At 51.4% G+C, this 25,232-nt stretch overlaps 1 protein-coding gene across 1 annotated transcript; it reads left to right on the top strand.

Moving 5' to 3' along the window:
- Window positions 1-1,693: 1,693 nt before the first annotated feature.
- On the top strand, window positions 1,694-16,494 carry LOC144157616 (glutathione hydrolase 1 proenzyme-like). Its single transcript, XM_077688444.1, has 3 exons — window positions 1,694-1,812; window positions 7,163-7,254; window positions 16,276-16,494. The coding sequence occupies exons 1-3, from the start codon at window positions 1,694-1,696 to the stop codon at window positions 16,467-16,469; spliced, it is 405 nt and encodes a 134-aa protein (XP_077544570.1). The 3' UTR covers window positions 16,470-16,494.
- The last annotated feature ends 8,738 nt before the right edge of the window (window positions 16,495-25,232 follow it).

Here is a 25,232-nt window from a genome sequence, read left to right as displayed (position 1 = left end):
CAGTTCGTTTGATGTATTAATAATCGAGGATCCCCTTTCAGTCAATTGACTCTGAAGCCCTCGTCTGCATACTAATATGTTTGTATTCCTTTTTCGTTAGAAACTTTCTCTTTCAAAAAAAAAATGTACATTCTGGGGCCTTACGTCGCCCGGTCTCCTTTATAACACTGGTTGCCCGAAAAAAAAACGAATATTCTGCCGCCGGACGCGCGCGGTTCACAGCAGCAAGAGCACATGCACGGCAGCCGCACTCCGGCCGGTCTCCTCCTGAACACGAACTGCCACTATAATGCGAATATTCTGTGGCCGGTTGGTTGCCGTGCTTCGGCTTAACACCGCATCCCGAAGGAAAAACGGATGCGTTAAGCCCGTGCGTCGGCCGTTATTTTTCTAAACACCGGCCGCCGAAAGTAAACTGTAGCCGGGTTGTATGAACACGGGCCGCCGGACAAATACTGAAGTGCTGGTGGCCGAATGTTGGCTGTTCTCACGTACTATCAGTGGCTGCCAGAACCTGAATGCTGTCCGGACATGCCATAAATGGGCCATGGACGGGCCGGGCCGGTCATCGGGCACACTTTCTGTCCTGCCTGGTGTTATTATAAAAGTGTATGGTCCCCACAGTATTATTATGCTGTTTTCAACAAACTCACAAACTTATCGAACGACGTTCGCCTAACTTGTGTGTGTGGAGACTAGTGCGGCAAAATTATGCCCCGCAACGGAATTGCACTTTTAAAGTCTAACCAGAAACCGACACCGAAAAAAACTACACCTTTTCGCAGATATCCAGATCCGCGTATCAAATGGGGCAATAACAACCACATTATGCTTTCTTGCATAATCAATGAAAACGAAGTCGTAACATAAGTTTTATTACGTTACTTTAAGCGACCCACAACAACAGCGTTCAAACTTCATGTTTGGCAATGTTTTTCGGCGTGCTGTATGACATCAGAGAATTTTATTTTTGCCATTGGCGGCCACCGATCGAACCACCGCCAAGAAGCCTGCCTTGGTGATAGCAGTGGGGACCTCTTTACCAGTCTGACATCATCGCTGTTAAGGTAACGCGAAGTTAGCGCACTCAAAGCTATATTAACACGAAAGTGCTTTATTCCGGGTACACAAACATTTGAGTGACGTCATATCGTCACGAAGTGACGCCAGCACAAATAAGCAATCGGCCTGTAAAGGATTCACCCCTGCAGACTGAGGCTTCTTGCGGGGAAGCAACCTTTAGAACCAAAGACTACGTTATACCTAGGGTTGCTCGTTTTGAGGTTTTATATTTTAACACGAAAGTGTTTTAGACGGGATACACCAAGATTTCACTGATGTCATATCCGTCACGGAAGTAACGCCAGTACACCTTTGCCGAAGCGACCCGCCAGCTGGACGTCGCACGCAAAGCTCACCCACAAGACAGCCGCCGGCCCACAAATCATGCTCAGCTGCAGATTTCGCAGCACATTTCACTTTCGTGTTTTACCGATTCCTGTGACCGGAGAGTCAACCACAATTTTTTCAGTGATTCTGTGTATTGCGTCACTGCTCTGTCGACCGCGTCACCGGCGAAGTAGTAGCGCCAAATTTCAAAGTTCTGGTGTGGCATTGACGCACTTTCTTTTGCGGAAACGACGGCCGCGCACTGGCGGTGCCGTACTTCATATTGCGACGATCTCGCAGGGACATGGCGAAAGACGGTGCCACCGTGGGAGATGTGGCCGTGTCCACGCTTTTCTGCATGTCCGTCTTGAATCCGCATATCACAGGGATCGGCGGAGGTTTCGTTGCCACCTACTACCACAAGTAAGACTGCACCCGGCCGCATTACTTCAGCGCCAAAACACACTAGCTAGCTAGGGTGACGCTGCAACTAGGGTGACGCTACAACTTGACAGATGTAGTTATAAAGGAGAGGTGCTTTCTCGGGCTACCTTGTTCATTCGTAAATACTTTAACACAAAACTTTTTTTGTAGCGTAAGCTACACTGGCCGAGGTTGAGCAGTTTCGCGTGTGCAGTGAAGCGCCGTTCTGACTTTGGATTGAATTGGCTTGGCTTGACTTCGATTGGGTTGCATTGGATCGGATTGGATTGGATTGAATTTGGAATGGATTGGATTAAAGTGGATTGTGTTGGATTGTGTAGCGTCATAGCCGCGGCAGACGCAATGGCGCCACTTTGTTGCGAGGTAATTTGACTTCCTTAACCGTAGTGTTTACAATGCGCACACGCAGCCGGCCGTCTTGGGAACATCTAAGGAGTAGGCTCCGGCAAGCCCAGATATAGTACGCAGGGCCATCTGCTACTGAGGAGAGGTCTTTTATGCCTCGCAACGCGAAATACGGTACCGTCGTTCCGCGAGAGAGGAGCCCCTGAAATGCTACACTGCACGGGTACGTTCCAGCTGATTTCCTTTGCGCGGCGGAAACTGAGATGCGTCCAGGAAGCCTGGCTACATGACCCCGGCCACCAGACACTCCCCCACGGCAATGCTGGCATTGGACTTCAAGGGGGCCTTTGACAATGTGTCCCATTCAGACATTTTGGCCCACCTGCGAGAGCTGCATTGCGGGGAACGCACGTACGCTTACGTGCGAGACTTCCTTACTAGGAGGCAAGCGGTACTCCACGTTGACGAAGTGAAGTCCCCCCCCCCTCCCCCCATCAACCTGGCGAGCAGAGGCACTCCACAAGGAGCAGTAATCTCATCAATGCTATTTAATATCACCCTAATCAAACTGCCACAACTCCTTGCAGCTCTTCTGAACACCAAGCATGCGCTTTACGCTGACGATGTGACAGTTTGGACGGGCGCAGGCTCGTGGGGGGTCATGGAAGCTCGCCTTCAAGAAGCGGCCGATGTGGTCACTGAGTACGCCAAATACTCCGGACTCTCGGGCGCCCCGCAAACGTCTGAGCTCCTCGTGGTCCAACCAGGAATACCCAAGCGTGACCAACCTCCACCGGTCGAAATACACCTCGAGGGCCAGACTATCCGCCGCACTCCTCAAATAAAGATCCTTCGGATGGTCTTCCAGCAAGATAAACGGAACCCCACCCTCATAACTCGGCTGAAGCACACTACTGACCAGGTGTCCCATATGCTGCGCCGAATCATCACGAAGAGGCGCGGCTTCGGGGAGAATGCGGCGCTACGCCTGGTGCACGCCTTCATTATTCCCCGCATCACGTACGCAGTCCCATATGCTCTGCTCAACAAGCACGAAGAAGAAAGCGTCAATAAAATTATCCGGAGGTCATTCAAGGGCACACTATGCCTACCCCCTACCCATCCACTCTGCTACTCCTTCAAGTCGGTATCCACAATACGTCGTCTGAACTAGTCGAAGGACATCTGTTACAACGGGCGTCTTGTATTGGCGGGTGTTCTGGCGGGCAGTCTTCGCCGTTTCAGCGGGGGGCGGCGAGATGACCCGTTTCGGGCTGAGTCTCGGCAGGACGCATTTTGGGCAATCCTTGCTGGCGGTGGGATGCGCTTATTGGCATAGTCTGCACATAGGTTGACAGTCATGCTGGGGGAGTGGTTGGCGACGTGGCAGCCGGGGCACTTCGGTGAGTCTGGGTGGGGGCAGATGTCTTGACGATGTCCGGCGTCGCCACAGAGTTGACAAACCTGGGCGATGCGGCGGTAGGTTCGCCGGTGGTGAAGTGCACTACCCACTCGAGCGTAGTAGGGAACCCGAGTGCCGTTAAACGTCAGGAGGGCAGATGTGGTCTGACCCATAAGCCGAGCGTGCAGGAGGAGTGGTTGGCTGGCTTCCAGAAGTTCTTGTAGGATGTCCTGGGTGATGTCCTTTTGCAGACCATGGATCACGCCACGGCAGGTCTTGGGCAGTGGTTTCATGTATGGTGCAAGCTTGTAGTTGGCACTGCCGAGGTTAATCGCCGTTATTTTGGTTAGCAGAATTGCTATCTGGGCATTGGCTGTACTTGCCACGAAGAGGTTGCGATCCTGTTGAGCTTCCACGATAACTTCGTTGAGAAACTGCGCCTCGAAATGGCACTTGCTTCAGGAAGACTTGCAGCAAGGGTGCGGGAAGCCCACGCAGCTCTATTGAGACCGGATCATGATCGATAAATGATTATGTAGAGGTTGACCGGTAGGCGTAGCGGCGGAGATACGCGCGTCGTTGTAGTTGTTTTTGTGCCTGCCGGGGGATGGCGATGCGGCTGCTTGGCGTCAGGCAAGTTGTGTCGGGCAGCGAGCACCGCCTCCCAAGGATTATCGGGGGGAATGGTGCGGCCACTTAGCTCGTCGAAATCCATGTTGACGGTGGTTGGTGCCGGCTGATATGATGTCGACGGGTCACCCTGGCCCGGCGCTGTAGCGGTGGATTTCATGGCACGAACGACGGTGTCGCTAGGCCTGGAAACAAAGCTTAGCGCGGGCGGCGAGATGGGAGACCATGACGTGGGCTGCAACCCTGTCCTTTCGAGTCTGGGGGCTCAGTCAGCCGTCTACGTATTCCAGAAGACGTACCGGAACGGTTTGTGGTGGCCGTATGGTGGTCAATGTTGAGGGTTCGCTCTTGGAGGGAGATAAAACGGTAGCCGAATCAACTCGTGTTCGCTGGCGTTGGCCCCCTGTCTTCGGATTAATTTCGACAACCTGGGGATCTTTAACGTGCGCCGAAATCTAGTATACAAAGATGTTTTGCTTTTGGCCTCACCAGAAAAGGGGTCGCATGGACGGGAATCAAACCCGCGTCCCCGTGCTCAGCAGCACAACGCCTTAGCCACTGAGCCACCGCGGCGGGTGTGCATACCAGTTGCCCCGCTCCCCACGAACATGCACACCGAGATAAACCAGGACACGGGCCGCGCCAGAGCCGAAGCGCTCGCCCACCAATACGGTCTTGACCCATGCGTGGTTTACCCTGCTTTACCCATGCGTAGTTACCCTACAGTTACCCTGCCAACCTCAGCGCCAAAGTGGCAGTGTTCTCTACTGTTGCTGGCAATGCGCACCCAACGTCCTCTGTAGGCACAGATTCCAGCAGGGTTCACCGAGGAAAAGGCTGTGTCTTGGCTGTGTCCCACATCTCTACCGCCCAATCCGCGGAACCTGACCACAACGATACCTGGACCATTATAACAGACTCTCAAGCCGCCTGCCGTGCATATTCTTTTGGACTCCTCTCCATCCAAGCAAACAACGTTCTTCGACACTGCGATTCCTTCTAGCTCCTTCTCATTAGTATCGTCGGGACCCCTGGCCATGCCTCCCTTCCTGGAAATGAGCCCGCACATGCGCTCGCCCCAGAAATGAGCCACCGGATGCCAGAAGAAGGGCAAAGATATCGAGGAACACTCCCAGACATCAGCTTCCATCATCACATCCTATGAGCCCCTCAACTATACGCTCACACTCGCCTACTACCGCAAAAAAAACGAAAACCCCTACCTCTGCCCCACCAATCCTGATCCCGCGCCGACGCCACGTCATTTCGACAGCTCCAGACGCACACTTTTCCAAACTTAACCACAAGCATCTCTTGTTTCTAACCCTAGATAAGGCATAAGATATGGCGTAAGAGTACCGCCAATCCGGCACGCAAGTCCGCAACGGCGCCAATTTTGGTGTTTATCGGTATTGCCAGATTTCTGCTTCTACGACATCGCGGATAACTTCTCCCGGGTCGCTTGTTAACAACAGTGCCGAAGAGGCAGCTGTTAAAACGGCATTCTTGGACACACTTCAGCTGCTGAAATGCTGCTACTCACGTTGTCTTTGATTCGGAATGACGTCAGTCTGGCGCTGCCGCAGGGAAGACAAGCTAGATCTACCACAGTTGACCGGCTAAAACGCATAAACAACAAAATGGCGGCGCCCGTGAAGCGTCGCAGGATAAACAAATGTCAGGTGATGCGAACTGCCCGATTATGGCGGCGGCACAAAACAGTAGGATAAAAGAATGTCGATACTCTGTAACCTTCTCTAGTGACACTACCAATGCACTTGTAATAGCCCCACTCCCACCATTTACCATTCTATATGGGGAGTGCCAGCGACCATCAGACGCACACCCCCACCTTTACGCATCCCCACACTCTCCTCTTGGGAGTCTGCTCTGTCCAGCACTGCCCCTCAAGACCAGCAAAGGCTGCTCGAGCGGGCCCGCCGGATAGCGTCCACAATTACAGCCACGGACTTACGACCCCACGCATCGAGGCTGTTCTTCTACCAACAAATGAGTGCAATAAATTTTTTCACCACCACCACACAGCCTCCTTATTTTGGGCAGTCTGCATCTGTTCGGAAACGTGCGACCATCGCGCCGTATGCTATTGTCCTCCTCGCCACGTAGTTTTGTTGCAGCCACGACGCGACCGCTGTTTTTTTTTTTTTTAGTTTGTGTTTGAGTTTGAGTTTGTTTATTTTTTCGGAATGGTGCATAAAAATAGGCAAGAAAGATTTGGGCCAATAACCGAACATAGTGGAGGCCCATATACAAATGCGTGCACTGGATACCAAGTAAAGCCAAAAATAAGGGGGGTTACGAAATATTAGGATATATGAGAAATGGAGGCGAAAAGCAAAAACGCCCGTGTGTACGAGATTTCGGCGCACGATAAAGATCCCCAGGTGGTCAAAATTAATCCGGAGCCCTCCACTACGGCGCGCCTCATCGCCTGCGTTGCGTCGGCGCGTTAAACGCTACAATCAATCAAATCAATCATTTATCCCGAACGTGCACACAATAATTTCCGTTATCCTTTTCGGAGCTCACATGGGTAAAAGGCTAGACAGAAAAGCGAGGAAGATACTATGGGGGCTTTGGTTTGATTGATTGTCGGGTTTAACGCGCCGACGCAACGCAGGCGAAGAGGCGCGCCGTAGTGGAGAGCTCCGGATTAATTTTGACCCCCCGGGGTTCTTTAACGTGCGCCGAAATGTCGTACCCATGGGCGTTCTTGCTTTTCTCCTCCACCAGAAATCGACCGCCGCGACCGGGAATCGAACCCGTGACCTCGGGCTCAGCAGCGCAACGCCCTAGCCACTGAACCACCGCGGTGGGTGCGACGGAGCTTTTAGGGGCACACCCTGTATACCACGCTCGTTAGTAGCCATTATTAATCCCCTTTTTTAGCCATTATTTTCTTCCACTGTTTTCTCCACCCTGTTTTTTCAGGAACAAGGTCACCGTCCTCGACGCCATCGGTGTCTCACCAGCCGCCACAACTGTGGGCACACTGGACAACGCCACATATCAAAACCCAGTAGGTATGGTAACAATTATGATGCTATTATTATTATAAGTTATTTCTTAAGGCAGAAGCCCTATACTTTTCGCTAAAATGTCTCCAGTGTCGATATGAATGGGGAAAAAAACTCCGTTTGTCTAAGAGATGTTAGAAGCGAATAAAAGCAAGACAGCCTGGTAAGCAAGGTGATAATGAATTAGCGAATGATTGATTGGTAATCGGTTGTGTTGTTTGGCTATACAGAATTAGCCTGAAACAAATAAAATAAAAGATTGGGACGCATCAGGATAGATTACCAGATTAAAGTGAATTATTTATTCAGTAATGCACCATAATGTGAACATGGATGAGGCATAGCTTCGATAATATGAATTAAGATGTATTAAGCATCATCAAGAAGAAGGGGGAAGAATAGACTCGGGTAGCTAAGAATAGGCATGCTAGAATGCTTTCGGAGAGCCCTTAGCCCACAACCGAGCCTATGACGATTAACATGAAGATAAATTGGGGTTGACAAGTTACGATGAAATAAGGTAGACATTAAGGTAGAAATTTAGGTAGATTAGGGTGGATTGAAGTACATTAGGTGAATTTACGTGGAATGATGTCCACTATAGTGATCGTGGTAGTGAATGAACGTCGATATATAACTGATACACTAAAATAGTGAGAATGTAAAACAGAGGGCTGGTTGTCAAGGGGTGGGCGTGTATATAAAGAGTACGACCCTTGAAATGTTGCCTGTAACAAACAAACTCACCTTTAATTTACTCAAACTGCTCACAAACTCGTTTACACGGCCCGTTGGGGAACACACTTTCACCTCTCTGACGCGGCTGTGCGCGGCGGCTTCCGCAAGCTTGCTAGGACCCCCTGATCGCCGCTGCAGTGGATCGGTGGCGTCATCCAGCGGTAGCCAGGAAGACGCTGGGCCTGAAATGAAACGTCACGTCGAAGGTGAAATCGAATAACCTTCGGCAGGTTTTCGCCTTCAAGCGTCTTAGAAGACTTAAGCGCATCAAAAAAAAATTTCTTTAGAGACATGTTCAATTAAACGGGCACGCCACAGTCACCCACTCGCTAATATGAACGGACGAAGGTATAAACTTTACTATTTTGCATCGATATTGAATGAGCAGACACAAGATTGTTAAAAAATGCACAGCAAACAAGCGCAAACATTGTTAGCTTGCGCCACACTGCGGCATCTCTCCCCCGTCGTGGTGGTTTTGAATTCACAAACATAGGTGGCTATCAGACCAACCGCAATGGTCTGTCATCTCTGAACCCATCGCAAAGTGCAGGGACGAGGACCATACCATGCACAAAAGAAACATTTGAAAAACGCCTTATTGCAGAGATAGCAGGAGGAAGAGAGCGTTGGGAAAGAGGACCCAAAGGCTAAAGAATGTTTTTGTTTTAACTAGTGAAGGACGGTGATTAGGAGGCACAAACGTGGGCTAAACAGTGCGGGATCTCCTGACCCGTAGTAGGCACAGTACTTTCGGTTAGGCAGGCTCAGTAATCAGCACTCAGTACATTTATCGTCACGCAAAGACCACGAAGTATAGCTAAAAATACGATGAAACTTCAATGTACCTAACTTTTTCTTATGTTCCCTGACAGAGAAGAGCTCCTCTAAAATGCTTTTACACGTGACTCCCTCCGAATAGTCCGACCTTTATTTACCATTGCATGCCACGAGACCTCATATTCTGCAAGAACGTCTCCTCATTCTACGCCTAGGAACACGATCTTCCCCGTTTTCAAGGGGGTCTCAATGCCGAAGAATCGCAAACTTTGTGGAGGATGAACCAACACAAGTATCTACAAATCTATGTACGCGAACATGTTAGGTGAGAAACCCGCCGCGGTGGCTCAGTGGCTAAGGCGTTGCGCTGCTGAGCACGAGGTCGCGGGTTCGATTCCCGGCCGCGGCGGCCGCTTTTCTGATGGAGGCGAAAAGCAAAAACGCCCGTGTGTACGAGATTTCGGCGCACGATAAAGATCCCCAGGTGGTCAAAATTAATCCGGAGCCCTCCACTACGGCGCGCCTCATCGCCTGCGTTGCGTCGGCGCGTTAAACGCCACAATCAATCAATCAATCAATCAATGTTAGGTGAGAACACCACGCATTGACCTAAAACTATGCCATAGCCAGGGAAATATCCACCCTCTTCCACGCAACCTTGCCATGTGCAAGGGTATGCTCAGGGAGAACAACTAAAATATTATATATTCCACATCACACATTCTATCGAGACATGGGAGTCAGCTTTTACAAGCTCGTTACCTGATAATCACCGCGAACTCATAAAAGGGCAAGAGAAGAAGCTGCTGCATACGGCGCCCTAGACTTCAGTGACCACCCCTGAGCGTCCTACAATCGCTTTACCTAAACCCTTTCCAAAACTCCAACTTTTTCTTCTGTAGCAGAGATCTCCTCTCTCTCTCTATCTTCCAGAAAAGCGAAAATGTTCAGTCTGGCATACACATCAGACCATAAACACTTTGAGACACTGACATTGAGACATTCTCACTCAAACTGACCAACACCTCGAAGCCGCCACCTCTTACTCTCATGTCTCAAGCCACAAAAGCACAGAGCGCCTTTGTCTATCCCGGACCACAAGGGTTAAAAACTTTCGCTGTTAGTATTTCTCTCTTCGCTGGCCTTCAAAGCTTGTGAGAGAGAGAGAGAAAAAACTCTATTTGAGCCCCATGGGGTAATTTGGGTGGCGGGTGACCGGCGGTGGTAATCGGCCAGTGACCATTGCAGCTCGCTGGATGACCTTAGCCTGGACTTCACGGTCCGAGGTGCAGAACTGTGCTGTGCTCGTGAAGCGACTTCAAATACGTCGCAAGCGATCGCGCTCACTGAGAGTTGAAGTAACGCTATCGCGTCTTACATCTTATGACCAAACGTAGATGTCACCTAAACTTTTTTTTTATTTCAAGAATACCCTTTGGGCCTGTATCTCCTTTAACATAAGTACAACGAGTATATCCCTCATCCAAACCAGTTATGCATTTTTGTGCAGATACACATGTTTAGAAGGCTCCGGCTTTGGGTACTCGGCAAAAAAATTTTGCGCACAAAGATGCTTTCCAGAAGATATGCGAAACCAGGACTTCTACACACAGACTGACGTAAACACCTTGCCGTTATAACTTCTGCCACGCATTCAGTGCAGCTCCGTAGGCTATCTATAGTGCCAGGTGGGCTTTACATAACCAAGGGTAAACTCTAACAGCAGCCGCAAACACTGTGGATACCAGACAGGATGCCGCATTTTCGAATACCGCTTAGGCTATCACGGCGGGAAAAGCGAACAGCCAAAGCTTTCGGGAGCCCCGTTGGCACTCAAGTGTCTACATGATGATGGCAACATGTCTCTCAGGGTCTTCACCTTGGGTTAGGTTGATCCGATCACTGCGTGGGCAGCATCTGCCTTCGTCGTTCGTTAAAACCATATTTGGCCTGACAACAACTCAGCTGATGTTTGATGGCTAGAAACGCAAGAACGGATTAAAGAGTACGTGATCATCCGAAATGACACCGCCATTCTAAACAGCTGAAACGACTTCTGAGGTCTTGGTATCCGTTAAGAAGTTAGGAGTGGGCTAGTTCGTTGACGTCTCGTGCATTTTTGTGGATTCTGCCCAATATGTACCTCTAACAATTACGGGGTCTGTGTACTTGATAAAGGGAGACATGAGAAGCCACTAGGCGAGCCATGACCAAAGTTGTATCACGCGGCCTCCAGCCTCTGCATCTTAGCCTATACATTCCACAGACTTGCCATTGCCGTTATGCCGACATCGGAATCTGAATATTCAATTACAGGGCGCGCGCAAACACAGCCGAAGAAGCTGTATCAATTTTTGGTGCGTAAGTGTACACAAACGCAAAATTAAAAAGAATTGCTGGGTACAACTGCTACCACGCTTGAAAAGCCGACATTCCTTAACAGATGGCCAAAAAATCCGCTGTATCAACCATTGCATCCGAAGTCCCTCGGTGGAGACACCGAATTTTTGTGCCCCAGGATACGGTACTCTAGGTGATCCAGAGTGTCGCGGAGCTCATGCAATGACAATGCGCTCACAGTGCAAAACTGCCAAAGTTTTGCCGAAACCTTTAAAAATAGCGCACCCTGTACTAGTTGTACGGGGTTGCAGTTGCACCCAGTTGTACAGTTGCACCCCACTCCCTCCTGTTGCATGATCATCAACAGCAGCCCACTAGGTTCACTGCACGATGAATGCCTTTCCCCTCGACCTCTAACTGCTTCTGTGCCGCGCCGCTGCAGTCCACCCTTTCCTTCCGAATTTCCTTATTCCCGTTGTCCACTCAGTCTCGATATATCCACTCAGTCACCATGATACTCCGCCAATTATCATTTCGCCTAATTACATCGCCAGCCCAAGTCCATTCCTTTTTCTTTATTTGAATTATGATATCTTCTACTCTAGTTATCTGATCCAAGAATCTCGTTTGCTGTCTAAGTGTTACTCCGGTCTAGACTTCGGTGCACTTTAAAGATCCCCAGGTGGTCAAAATAAATCCGGAGCCCTCCACTACGCCGCGCCTCATCGCCTGTGAAGCGTCGGCGCGTTAAGCCGCACAATAATCAAACCAACCGATCATTATCCGTCCCACGGCCCGTTGAGCCGACCTAAGTTTGCTTTCGAGACTTTTAGCAAGGAGTCAAGTTTCCGCTCCGTATATTATCGCTACAGATTTATTTCTCAACTTCCCGCTGAACGTTCTCCATGAATGGGAGGCCCGGATCATTCATTCCGCTGGCTTTTACATCTCTCCCAATTTGGAACACATTAATGCGCTACGACATGCGGCCAAGTCCAACACCAACGCCAGGGCTTCGAACCCAAACCGAATGCTGCACGCTCGGAATGCGATGACAACACATTCAACTTCCAGTCGGTGCAGCGCGCGGCTGATGAATCTCGGGCTCCGATAAAAGGGGGACAACTAAGACGGGCCACGGTAACATTGTTTCCGACGAATAAAATATGCAGGATTATCAAGTTCTTTTTGCCTCAGCTGCCAACGGGTCAGTTTTGAACACTGCTTTTCATCACGGCGATTAAGAGGGAGGCCTTATCGCGTAGAATATTTTCGGACACCCTCGCGTATTTGGCACTGCTCCCCGAAGTTTCCGCCTTGGGGTGTACCAAATGAATCCCGTGTGAGCAGTTACCTTCAGCAGTGTGGAAGGACTGAAGGAAATCCTTGCTGGTGGTGACAACCAAGTGAAAGCGCATCGGGACCTGGTCGCCACCCAAGCAATCAAAAATTGCCTTTCCAATTGCCCTGGGTCCTTTACGGTGTTGCGGAATGGTGCGGGCAGCTTTTGCTCCAAACGTGAATGTGACCGACAATTCGCAAGAACAGTTCGATTGTCTGGGTGTGTCAACAAAGGTTCAACGACGCGCTACGTTGCCCTGAAGCTCAAGCCAGCGGCCACACCAGCCAACCTCCCTCATGAGCTGCAGATTGCCAGGGACAACGCCTCCATCGTTGTTCCCGGAGGCCACCGCCCTGCCTTCGGTGTCACCGGCATGGACATTTTCAGCGTAAGTGCTACGTTTGACGTTGTTCACTTTGGCGTTGATTTGGTGCCAGTGACACGGCGCCTGCAGTGTCCAAGAAAAATTCCGACCTGGCGCTGAAGAAGATGCGGGCGGACCAGGAGACGTGACTCTCTGTCAACAGCAGCTGAACAACCTGAAATCTACGATGGCAGCACAGCCGAAGAGGCTGCGGTGAAGAGCGTCCCTCTAGAAGGGCCGGCTACCCCGGAAGACGGCAAGAATGATCTAACAAGCGACATTAACACGGCAGCAGCTACTGCATCTCGCGAAGAGTCTGAACCAATGGTTGTCCCCAATGAAACAGCTACGGGCGTAGACACCAAGCGACAATGAGGGATTTTAGGTGGCCTTATTGACAACGATAATGCAGCTCAAGATGAGCCAGCAGCGTAAAGGCACATTCCCACTGGCGATTTGTCTCATCGCGCGACGGCGGGCGTCGCGCGATGAGGCCTTGAGGTGGTGTTCGCACTTGCGATGAGCGATGATGCGACTGCGTTCAGCGCAGCTGCTTCCCGACTTGTACGACCTCGTTGGTGCGTCAACCATTCGCAGTCAAAGAAAATGATGTTACGCGACAAAAGCAGGTGGAAATCAAACTAAAACACATGCTACTAACCTGGAGCAATGCCGAAAACATTTGCGGGTTGCGGGAGGAGCAGAAAATAACAAACTCAAGAAGGCTCTTTTCAACATATTATTGCACGAAGAAATGCACACGCTTGCTTTCACGCCACAACACCCGCATCACGGCCCACAAATGTCGCTTCTTTTCACAGGCGCAAAGTTCTGACGCCACCGAACTCTACGCGTGTTTACCAGTCGCCGATAGAACGATGAGGCTGCAAGTCAACCTACCGTCTCGCTGTCCACCTAGCTCTATACGATGATTACTTGCTTTTACAATCCATACACGCTTCTCCACACTGATGAGTTCCACGCTATTCGTTGATTAGTGCACGCGTACGCTGAAGCCACTGACCAAAGAACCGATGCACTCGGGAAGTTGCTTGCCGGCCCGACCGGCGGGTACAACGATAGCGGGCCAAGCGCCTGGCCGCCTGGCCGAGCGAGCCAGCGGCGGCGGCTCGTCCTCACCCGCCCGCCCGCAGCGTTTGCATACCGGATGTAAAGAAACGTTTCGTTTCCGGCTACGTCAGCCTACTCCGTGGCCATGATTGGCTTACCGGTTTTGCGGGGCCGTCGCGCGACGAGGGAATTCGGACCGAGAGCGATCGGCTCCGCCGTCGCAAAACGCCGAAAAGCGACGGCCGGCTCGTCGCTTTGCGACGTCGCTTTTCGTCGCGCGACGAGGCGCATCGCCAGTGGGAATGTGCCTTAAGTGGAAACGGGACGACGAGCAACCCTGAGGTTCAGACCGCACAGACCGCGGTGGCATTGCAGCCTCCTTAGGCATTTCCTCCAGTGTTTTGTGGCCGGAATTGTCGCATTCAAGCGTCACAATGGTGGAAAACACCCTTCTTGGAATTGGGCTAAGAACAATAGACCGCCAAAGTGTATGCGGGCAAGTCATAGGAGGACGGATACGTAGAAGTCAGTGGGTTCACGCTTGCCGACTAAACCTAGGTGAACACCGTGTGTGTCTTTTTGCTACTAATTAGATCACGGCGTCGAAATTATGTAAGGCTCGACGCGTAGCCACATTAAACGAGAGAGGACTGGCAGCAAAAAGACGGCAGTAAGAGGTAAGCTGCCTATGGCCTATGTACGGAATGAACCATCGGCTTTGTGGCCATCCAAGAAACAAAAATTGAAGGCCAGGAGCATACTGATGTTATGGTTTTACCCTTCGAAGCACGCTACTACCATGCTTGTAATTCCCACGCCGTTGGCACTTCAGCTGGCTGCGCCCTGCTTCTAAAAAATTATATCGGCATTGAAGTTGAAAATGTAATTTCATGTGCCTTTGGCAACATGATACTGTATGATTTTGCGCTATCTGAAACTAAGTTGAAAGTTGTATGTGTGTGTGTGCTCCAAACACGGAACACGAACGGAAGAAGTTTCAAGGCCTTGAATGCTACGTGGGCTGTCCAAGAATGCTGTTCTGACAAGGCGATTTTAACTGTATGCGTAGAGCGGAAGATAAAGCATCAAAGGTGCGTGTTTTCGACGCGAGTTCATCATTGTTCAGAATTTGCCGCCGAGCAGGAGTGCTCGGCGGCGAATAGACGGCTAGAAAATAGCTCACTCACTTTAGGACCTTTTTAGCCCTGCACATATTATTCGTTTCGTGACTACGCATTCGATCTAGCTATAATATTACTGCCCGAAGGGAAGTCGACACCCGCAAGCGACTTCATGCAGGGCTCGAATCATGCTTGCGTTGAGAAATAAAAAAAAAGATGTGTGCGCTATTTCCGTGGTCGTCCTCGTATCACCTTTGTGCACAGCAAGTTACACGGCCGTATTTAAGCATCTTGGACAACGATAAATGCCGACGTGCGTGTTGCTAACCCCGGGCTATCATGTACACTGCGGTATCCGCGGAGATCCGGGAATCCCCCAACATGGCGGACTCGCACGCGCTTCCCGCAATAGGGCGCCAGTTTTTGCATAAGGTCTCTGCAGACCACAGTGGCGTCACAGGGGCGGGTTTTTCTCCCGATTCCTTTGGCGGGTTTGGTGCCGATTCCTTTAAGTTCAACCGCAGAATTTGCGTGGCGACAGCGCTTTGGTTCTCCCGCAAGCGCTCGTTGACGTCTGAGCCTGCAGAAGAAAACCACAGTCCCGCTGTGTCAGCAGATTTAAAACCGGTTGAAACTGTTTTGTTGTTGTTGTTGTTGTTGTTGTTGTTGTTGTTGTTGTTGTTCTAGTTGGAGCAAGCCTGTGTGGTGGCGCGAATCAGCTGTGGCGCTTAGAGTTCCTCTATATAGCTCCCACAGGAAGCTGAAAGTTGCGTGACCGCCCGCCATCTTGTTATCCGGATTGCTGCGGGAAAGCCGCCCATCGGTAGTGTAGGAGCCTCGCCGCCACGCTTCCGACAACGGCCGACGCGCGGTGGGGGCGCTTCGGCCGGCGGCGCCTTACGGCGGCTACGCTGGATTCCAGCGGTCTCCCTCACGCTGCTACTGCTGCTGTTCCTGGGCGGGGCGCGGTGTCGTCCGCGTCGGCGGCTGCGGCGCAGCTATAGTGGGGGCTTCTCTGCATGGCATGGATAACCGCAGTGACGTCATCACGGTGACGCATGGAAAAGGGTTGCGCAACTCTTAGCTCACCGCGGGAGCATATCGAGGAACTCTAGTGGCGCTAAGACCTGTGGTGACGCTAATCAGCGAAGTACTAAAACAGGGCGTTTTTTATACTTTATTGTTACTAGTTTGTACAAACTGTTGGAATATGAGGACTCAACATAGTAAAACTGGAGCATTAAATTGTTTTTCGCGTGCTCCTCGTCCAGGTCCGAAGACCGCCATTGTGCCTGGTGCTCTGAAAGGCTTCAGGGAGCTGCTCCAGATCACGGGCTCGAAGGTTTCCTGGGCCGATCTTATTAAGCCTGCTATAGAGCTTGCTACCAATGGCTTCAAAATCGACGCCGCGGTGGTCAACACTTTTCATTTTATAAACCGGAACAAATCGGCTGACCTGCTGTAAGTGTTATGGATATAATGGTCATGAATATACCTTCGGTAATGCATTCCAATATCGTTTAGTTATTTCCCACAGATGAAATGCATCATTCCCATAAATACTGACGCTTTTGACTGTTATTCCTAAGCGTTTAATATAAAAACGCCGACGTGTAAACACCGAAGCCACCACAACTGAATTTCCATAACTCTGGCGTATTCATGGCGGCAATAGAAAGTTTTAGAATAGCGGGTAGGGTACGCCAACGCTACGACGGTGGTTAGCGGAACCCGACTGCTCATGCGAGCGCAGGGCAGGCGAGGAGGCCGTCCCTCGCGGGCTCAGCGACGAATTCGCGGGCTCAGCGAGGCATAAGCGACCGCCCTGCGGAAAGTATGCGCATTTGCCCAATCGGGTCCCGGCACCCTGCGCCGTAGCGTCAGCGTACGCTATCCGCTATTAGACAGATTTAGTTAGCCGCTCCGGGCGTTAGCGTATATATTGCTGGGCGTACGGCGGAGTCTACGCTCGTCGCGACGCGCCCATGGATAGTTTTAGTAAAGCGTTTTTCGTAGCGTGCGCTAACGCTTGCGGCGCCACCTGTTGAACCCAACGCCAAGTACCCGAATTTTACCTTTTTTTACGTGGCTAACCAGGCAAGCTGTAGCTGGACGGCGTTTTTTTAAATGCGTTTACACTGGTTTCGATTGCAAAAATCTTACAAGTATGATAAAAAAGACCCTCTTACATTGATTCAGCATTACGGGAAAATATGATACACCTATTGTTTTGCTCAACCCCGCAACGCCAAAGTTTTGAAGCAACACGCAGAGCTCGGGATACTCGCTTTATTCAGCTCTGAAATATGGCAAGACCATGCGACAAATACAACTGAGCATGGCATGCGGCGCTAATGCGACGCGCAAAATGAAACAGCGGGTTGGTTGGCACGGCGGTTAAGTGGCACACTTCATCCGGGTGTAGCAAATGATGCGTTCCTATTACTCACTTCCTTTTATTTGGGGAGGCCAACTACAAATCCTTCACGTTTCACACGGGTAGCGCAACGTTCTCGGCACGCACCTGAGGGTGCGATGACGGCGCAGGCGAAAATTCTTGAATGCCCTACATGGAGGCCGCCGATCTGCACCAACACTGCGCGCATTCCACCTCCGCGACAGGCACTCAAACACCGCCACCCGCTTGGGGAGCCATCCGGGTTGTCCTTGGTCGTTCATTTCTAGCCTGTATGCCTGTTGGAACTCAAACCTTGTCGCCTAATGAGAAACACACGCGACGGTCCGCGTTTTCAGACGGGGAACCTCCTGCCGCCGACATTTATTTATTTACTCTTGTACCCACAGCGCCTTTCAGGCATTACAGCGGGGGGAAGGGGGAAGGAGTTTACAACACAGTTTTAACAGTGTGGTAGTCTGCAATAACAATGCATTGTAAGTACCGTAATGAAGAATACACCGTACACCGTACACTACACCGTACACTACAACAAACACCGGTATACATTCAAGAGCACTACGAAGCAAAAGTTGCGCATGTCAGTGTTAATGTATGGACCAACATAAATTCCTAGGTATCCAACACTGCACAAATATAATAGAACCATGTACAACGAGATTTAAAGGGGCGGCTGCAAATGCTTTGTTGTCTAATATGCTAACTGCGGCAGCAGGCAGTCGATTCCACTCTGAAACTGTTTTGGGGAAAAAAGTATTTTTAAAAAGACTAGTTCTGCAACTATATTCTCTAACCTTGAGTTCATGGTCTGTTCGTCTGGATATATAATGCGGCTGAAAAATGTACTGATTGCGGTCTAGTCCAGTGTGGCCATAAAATATATTGTGAAAGAACTTCAAGCGAAAACTTTGCCGTCTTTTTCCTAAAGGCTCCCATTTTAATGTTTCTTTTGTAGCAAAAATGCTAAGGTTTCTGTCATAGTTACCGATAACGTACCTTGCAGCAATGTTCTGAACTCTCTCAAGTTTTTCGCGATCGGTACTCGCGAAAACACATTGCCGAGGCAGCAGCCATTTTGGAAGCAAGGTGCCTTCCAACAGGTCCGCAGCCCCCCGCAAGCGCCCCGAAGCATACACTCTAAGCCGTTGCGGGCTTAGCACCGCATCGTCAGGGCGTTTACGTAGCGTACTGCGCATGCGCAGTCGCGATCCGCCCCGCCGGGCCGTACGCTCGTCCGGAGCGCGCGCCCAACTAAATCTGTCTGTTTAGTTGTGCGTACGCTACGGAAGAGCGCACGCACCGAAGATGCGGGTTGTGACTGCGCACCCGCAGCGCGCTATGCATTCGCACCTACGATAGACATAGAAGAGTTTGGAGTTGGGCCTGTTGGTACATACTTGGAGAACGGTGAAAACCAGCCTTAAAGACGCGAACACGAGAGAGAGCAGACACACACACGCTGAGATGTGTGTGTGTGTGTGTCTGCTCTCTCTCGTGTTCGCGTCTTTAAGCCTGCTTTTCACCGTTCTCCAACTACGGTAGACAGATTGCGTTCCGGGCGTTAGCGTATTGCTGGACTTAAAGCGGAGCGTACGCTCCTCGCGGCGCGCCCATGAATAGTTTTAGTACAGCTTTTTTCGTAGCGTACGCTAACGCTTGCGGCGCCACCTGTTGAACCTGTAGCGTCATTTCGTCGGCGCTCTTAGCCGGCGCCAAGGCGCCGGCTATGAGCGACAAGAAGTATAAAGAAACGACCTGCGCGTGCTCGGTGCGTCAGCACGGCACGGAAGTTCGATTCCGAAAGCCTGCCACGCTTGTACCCTTTCTTTTGCGCTGCTCTGCGACGCCGCGGTTCCCGACAGTTCCCGCGGTTTCCGCTAGGTGGCCGTGGTTTCCGCTAGGTGGCCCAGCCAGGGGTAGCGGCAAGGCAGAATTAAAAAGAAATCCGAGTTGAGAGACTAAATTTAAATTCAAACTACTAAGATAGGCTAGATGGCGCACGCCATCACCCCGATTCAAAGGGGAGGCCTTTAATCATCATCATCATCATCACCTAGAGTTCCTGTATATCGCGTAGCGCAAGAGTTGCGCGTCTGATTGCCACATGCCGCGGGTTCCAGTTCGACAGAAAGCCCGCTTTCAGTGCTGCGCTTAGTCAGTTCTCCTCAACTGGGCATCGGTTGTGGAAGCGGCGGCAGCGGCGGCCGCTCCTTGCCACGCCTCCTCGCCGCTGCCGCTGGCGCGGCGGCCCGACGACAGCTTTTTCACTCGATAATAGTGGCTTTCCCGCACGACCTGGAACTCAAGATGGCGGATGGACGCGCAACTCTGCTCCCCTAGGGGAGCTATATACAGGAACTATAGTCACACCCCCCCCCCCCCCCCTCGGCTCCGCTTTTTGACCCCTGACCTGCAGGCTAAAAGCCTGCCCTGACGACGAACTCTGTGCTACGGCGCTCGATACATGACGGCGACCCCCTGGACACAATTTTTGTGGTACGTGGTGTATTTTCAGCGAACCAACGAGCTCCTGAATTCTGCGCTCAGCCGACGGCTCTCATAGGCTTCATCAGGCCTAGCACCATCGCCTCGGCGCCGCTGCTGCATGTGCGCTCCTCGCCGGCAACTGCAGCGCGCCACGGGCAAATCTCGCTTCGCTCATGGAGAAAATCGTGGAAGAAGAGGAAATGGACCCCGCGGAATTTGAAAGGCCTGGCTGGGCAGAAGTTCGCCGCCGTCAGCAGACCCTACATGCGGATTCTAACATCCCCGATCAGCAAGTAAGCACCCCGGAAACCGCTCCAATCAGCGACCTCAACGAAAGCGCCCAGCAACACGGGCAACGCCGGCAACGCCGCTCCCCCTGAGGATATTAAGATTATCCTCCGCCCGCGTGGCGGACTGGTCCTAACTTCCGTCGCTCAAGCCACCCTCGCCGATGCTATCCAAGCCCAGGCACGAATTGCACGAAACGGGAAGACCAAATACGACCCCAGTACGTTGCTAATTATGTCATCGTTAGCACGCCTTCGGAGGAACGCGCCCACAGGCACGCAAGAATTGCCGCCCTATTGCTTAGAGGGAACCTGTATGAGATCACCACACACGTGGCTGCCCCATCCAACACGGTCACAGGAGTCATCTTTAATATTCCTGAGGATGATAGCCCCCAACAAGTCCACGACAGCATATGCACTTACAACCCGGAGCTCCCTGTTCTGGACGCCAAGCGCATGAATACATCCAACATGGTCCAGGTATTATTTCCGACAGCCAAAAAGTCCCCTTCTGCATCCGGTACCGCTCCACGTTGTACCGCTGCAAGCCATTTCGTCGAAACACTGAGGCGTGCCTTACTTGCTGGTCCACCGGCCATCGACAGGATGTGTGCCCCGAAGCCCGTGATCCCCATCGCTGCCCTCGCTGTGGGGCCACCAATCCCGCCGATTCTCATCCGTGCACCCCGAACTGCATTGTCGGCGAAGGCACCCATACCACTGGCTCCGCTGACTGCCCGCGCCGATACCAAACACGGCGACGTGCGCCCACCTACGCTCAGGTCGCCTCGGCAGGACAGTTCATGAAGGCCACTCACGGCCAGAAAAAGCAACAAACGCGTTCGCCCGCGCCTCCGGATGGACAGTTCCGACGGCCCGGTAAATCGGAAGGACCCACGGCGCGTGCACTCACGGGAGTACCACTTAAACCCCCTCCCAGACATGAAGTGCCTGCCGCTCTGGAATCACAGGCGAGCTGCCCCGTCGCTCCCGCCCACTGCTCATCTAGCTCTCCCCCTCCTTCCCTTGTCTCTCCCGCAGACACACGTAAAGAGCGTAACGCGATTCGGGCTGAAATCTCCCTCCTCAGAGAACAAAATGCGGCTCTGCGCAAGGCGAACGAAGCCTTGAAAGCGCGTGTTTCTTCCTTGCAGGACACTCTCTCCTGGCCCACTCCTGCCCCTCCCAAAAGTGAGGCGGTGTCGGGCGACTCCATTCCTGACGCAGTCCTTCCATCTCCTGAGGATTCAGTTAGACAGCAAATCTCTCAGGTTGAAGCTTCCTGCAAGCAGGCGTTAGCAGAACAGAAAGCAGAATACTCGAGTATTCATAAGGCATTACAAGCCAGCATGACAAACTTGCATGCCAACATGGAAGCCCTGCGCTGCGAACTGCACTCCAGCAAACGTGATCTAGTGAGCAACATCAACTCTCTCACTGGCCCTGTCCAGATTCTCATTCCCAACTATGGCCCAACCGCTCAGTAACAACCTACCTGGGGTCCGCTCGGGTCTGACAGGGGAATTGCAGGGGGTTCCGTCCTAAACGGCATGCCTTGCAACTCCCGGCAAATCGGCAGGATACAGGCAGGATGACATAATACAGGAAGCCGAATCTCCCCATATAGTTGTAGCCTTACAAGAAGTAGGCACCATGGGTAAGCTCCCTTGTTACAGGGCTTTTCAGGGCACGGATAACACTGCAACCGCGGTCCTAGTCAACCCCAATATCCCCGCTCAACGGATGCAATTTGACAGTATCCCCCTTCCCCGTGATTTAGTGTTTCTCTACCCACGTAAACGGGAGGCTGAGCGGCTCTATATTCTTAACTTACACAGCAGCCCTCGTTCTGTAGCGCATACTTAGCCACTTGTTTCATCTCACCAAGCAAACAGTAGGTTCACACGCTCTTATTGTCGGCGACTTTAATACGCCTCACACGGCCTGGGGATACCCTTACTGCACACGCAAGGGTAGGCTCCTCTGGGATCAGATCCAAGCACATCGGCTTGCTATAGTATCAGATCCGACGATTCCCAGAAGAACTGCAACAGTGTACAAAGAGACTCATCTCCAGATCTCACCTTCACTTATCATGTCACGGACGCATGCTGGTCCAACATCAATGACACATTAGGTAGTGACCACTTCATTCTCCAAATTGCTGTCATTTTAAAACACCCCCTGCGCTTCCGTCCGCGTCAGACGCATCTGATAGACTGGAATGAATTCCGCGAGGTGCGGCAAGCCCACGCCCCTCCAGAAATCATCCCTTCGGTGCTCGAACAATGGGTGAAACAACTTCTTACTGATGCCCAAAGCACGAGCACTCCAGTGGATCCCGATACCCCGTCCGACACGGTAGACACCCATCTCCAACCCTTACAGAATGCCTTCCGTAGCATCCAGCGCAAATGGAGGAAAAATAAACGCAACAGAAAATTAAGAGTGAAAATGGCTTAGCTAAATACTGAAATAGAAAACTATTCTGTCAAACTTGCCCAGAGTCAATGGCACGAAGTTTGCAATAACATTAAAGACAACCTTGGCATGAGGAGACTGTTGTCCCTCTTGAGACACCTCTTAGACCCCGCTCGCGCGAAAACAGAACAGGTTCATCGGCTCGCAGCCATCGTACAAAAGTTCCCGGGTACTAATCAACAACTAATTGATAGAGTTTGCTCCTTATACCTTCCATCATATCAAGGAGCACCCAATAATGATCTAGATGCCGCCATCACGGAGGCGGGAGTACGCAGCACTCTTCTGGCTATCCGCCCAGGATCAGCACCAAAATTCGGATGGAGTGACCAACAAAATGCTCCGCAACCTTGATGATCCTTCTATCTCGGTTCTTACGGAATACTTCAATTATTTTTGGAGCGCGGTACACTCCCTTCCTAATGGAAAGACGCTAAGGTCACGCTGATCCAGAAACCTGGAAAGCCCCTTACCATTGATCATTTCCGACCCATTTCTCTCACATCATGCATTGGTAAGGTCCTGGAGCCCATAATTCTCGCCCGCCTCACGCTCCATCTCGATTCCACCAACGTTCTTCCCCACTCGATGATTGGTTTCCGCCCAGGACTCTCCACTCAGGACGTCCTTCTGCAGCTTTCTCGCGAGATTATCACCCCTCCATCCCGACTCGACACTGCTGCTATTCTGGCGCTGGACCTCACCAATGCATTCGACCGGGTTACCCACGCCACCATCGTGCGTGGCATAGAATATCTCCTGGAGAGCGTATGTACAACTACGTGCGCAACTTCCTAACAACTCGTACAGCGTTCGTTCAAATAAGTGACTTTCAATCTGATACACCAACTCTTCCTTCCATGGGAACTCCACAAGGGGCCGTTTTGTCGCCTCTATTATTCAGTTTGGCTCGCCTCAATATCCCAATTAAACTTGAGACAATTCCGCCCCTTCACTTTAGCCTATACGCGGATGACATTACAATGAGGGTCAGGTCACTGGTGGTAGCGGTGGACTCGTTGAAGAAACATTACAGCAAGGTGCACGTCTAGTGAATGAGGAAGCACATTTGGCGGACCGAAAGTGCCCTCCCGCAAAATCAGAGCTTCTCCTCTTACCAGCCAAATCATGCAACCTCTCAAAATTCTCCTGACATCAAAATTTACCTGAATGAACATTTGATCCCAGAGGTGCGGACCCTCAAGGTCGTCGGTCTCGTCCTTCAACATAATCGTAATAGCACTAAATATATCTCGCAGTTAAGCTCGCACGTTAATCAAACAATTGGACTCCTCCGACGGATTACCAGACGCCACCATGGTTTTAAGGAGACGGAGAGAATCAGGCTTATCCAGGCCTTCATCATCACTCGTGTAATTTATTCTCTCCCATATCTGTGTGTATCCAGCGCAGAAATGACCAAAATTAACTGTATTATCAGAAAGGCCTGCAAAGCTGCACTATAAATTCCTCTGAGTACATCCACTTCCAGATTTGAGCGCCTCGGGGTTCATAATACCGCCCAAGAATTGGTCGAGCCGCATCATATCAATCAGCTCCATCGTCTCTCAACTACTCCCACTGGCCAACATATACTGATGCGTCTTGGTATCGGGACCCCAGTCTGTTCTGAACCGGCTATTCCTATCCCCGGGCCTATCTGTGACTGCCTCCGTGTGCGTCCTATTCCGAGGAACATGCACCCCACCTACCCCAGAGGTAGAAGGGAGCAACGGGCGCGGGCGCTCACCAAGAAACTCCCCATGAAACCAGACATCCTGTATTGTGATGCGGCAGAATACCGCCACTCGACGCATTTACCCTGGCAGTTGTTGATAGCCCGAATGACCCCCCTGTTAACTCTCGAACTGTCCGCACCACCATCCCGGCAGCGGCAGAGGAGGCGGCAATTGCGCTCGCACTAACGACTCGGCCGTCACCCACAATTGTAATCACTGATTCGAAAGCGGCCATACAAAACTTCGCCCGTAGGTACATATCACCCGTGGCGTCAAAATTCTCCTTTATAATCCCCCGACCTCCCTGGTAGATATCGTCTGGACCCCGGCGCACACCGGCTTGGGGAGAAATGAAGCGGCACACAACGCAGCACGAGGACTTACTATCCGTGCCGGTGCCCGCCACGTTCCCTACCACGGCGTATGCGGTTTCATTCCCCTCCATGCCAGTGTGGGCTGGGGTCCATATGAGCTCCACTGAGTCCTCTGGTGGATTTTGCTTGAGAATTTTGAGCGCCGTGGGAGAGATATGTCCGCGGGCAAAAATTTGAACGGCCGTTTTCGAATCTGTGATTATGATTACCGGATGTGGCCTATGTGTGAGGGCTAAGGCAACTGCCGCCTCTTCCGCCACAGAAGGGGAGGTGTTTATGACTGTGAGGGTGTGCTTTTTTGACCGGTGATCGCTATAGCGTATGCCCCGTGTTGCCTGTATTCCGCTGCGTCAGAGTATACTACTTCCGAAATATTTCTCAGCTGCCTGGCGAGAGACCAGGCTCTTGCTTTGCGTCGTGCCGAATTATGAATAGGATGGA

This window comes from Haemaphysalis longicornis, unplaced genomic scaffold (assembly GCF_048455015.1).
Source record: "Haemaphysalis longicornis isolate Haplotype H1 unplaced genomic scaffold, Haemaphysalis longicornis Haplotype H1 scaffold_10, whole genome shotgun sequence".
NCBI classification, from domain to species: Eukaryota; Metazoa; Arthropoda; class Arachnida; order Ixodida; family Ixodidae; genus Haemaphysalis; species Haemaphysalis longicornis.
Note: the sequence above shows the minus strand (reverse complement) of the source record. Positions and strands in the feature narration are given on the sequence as shown.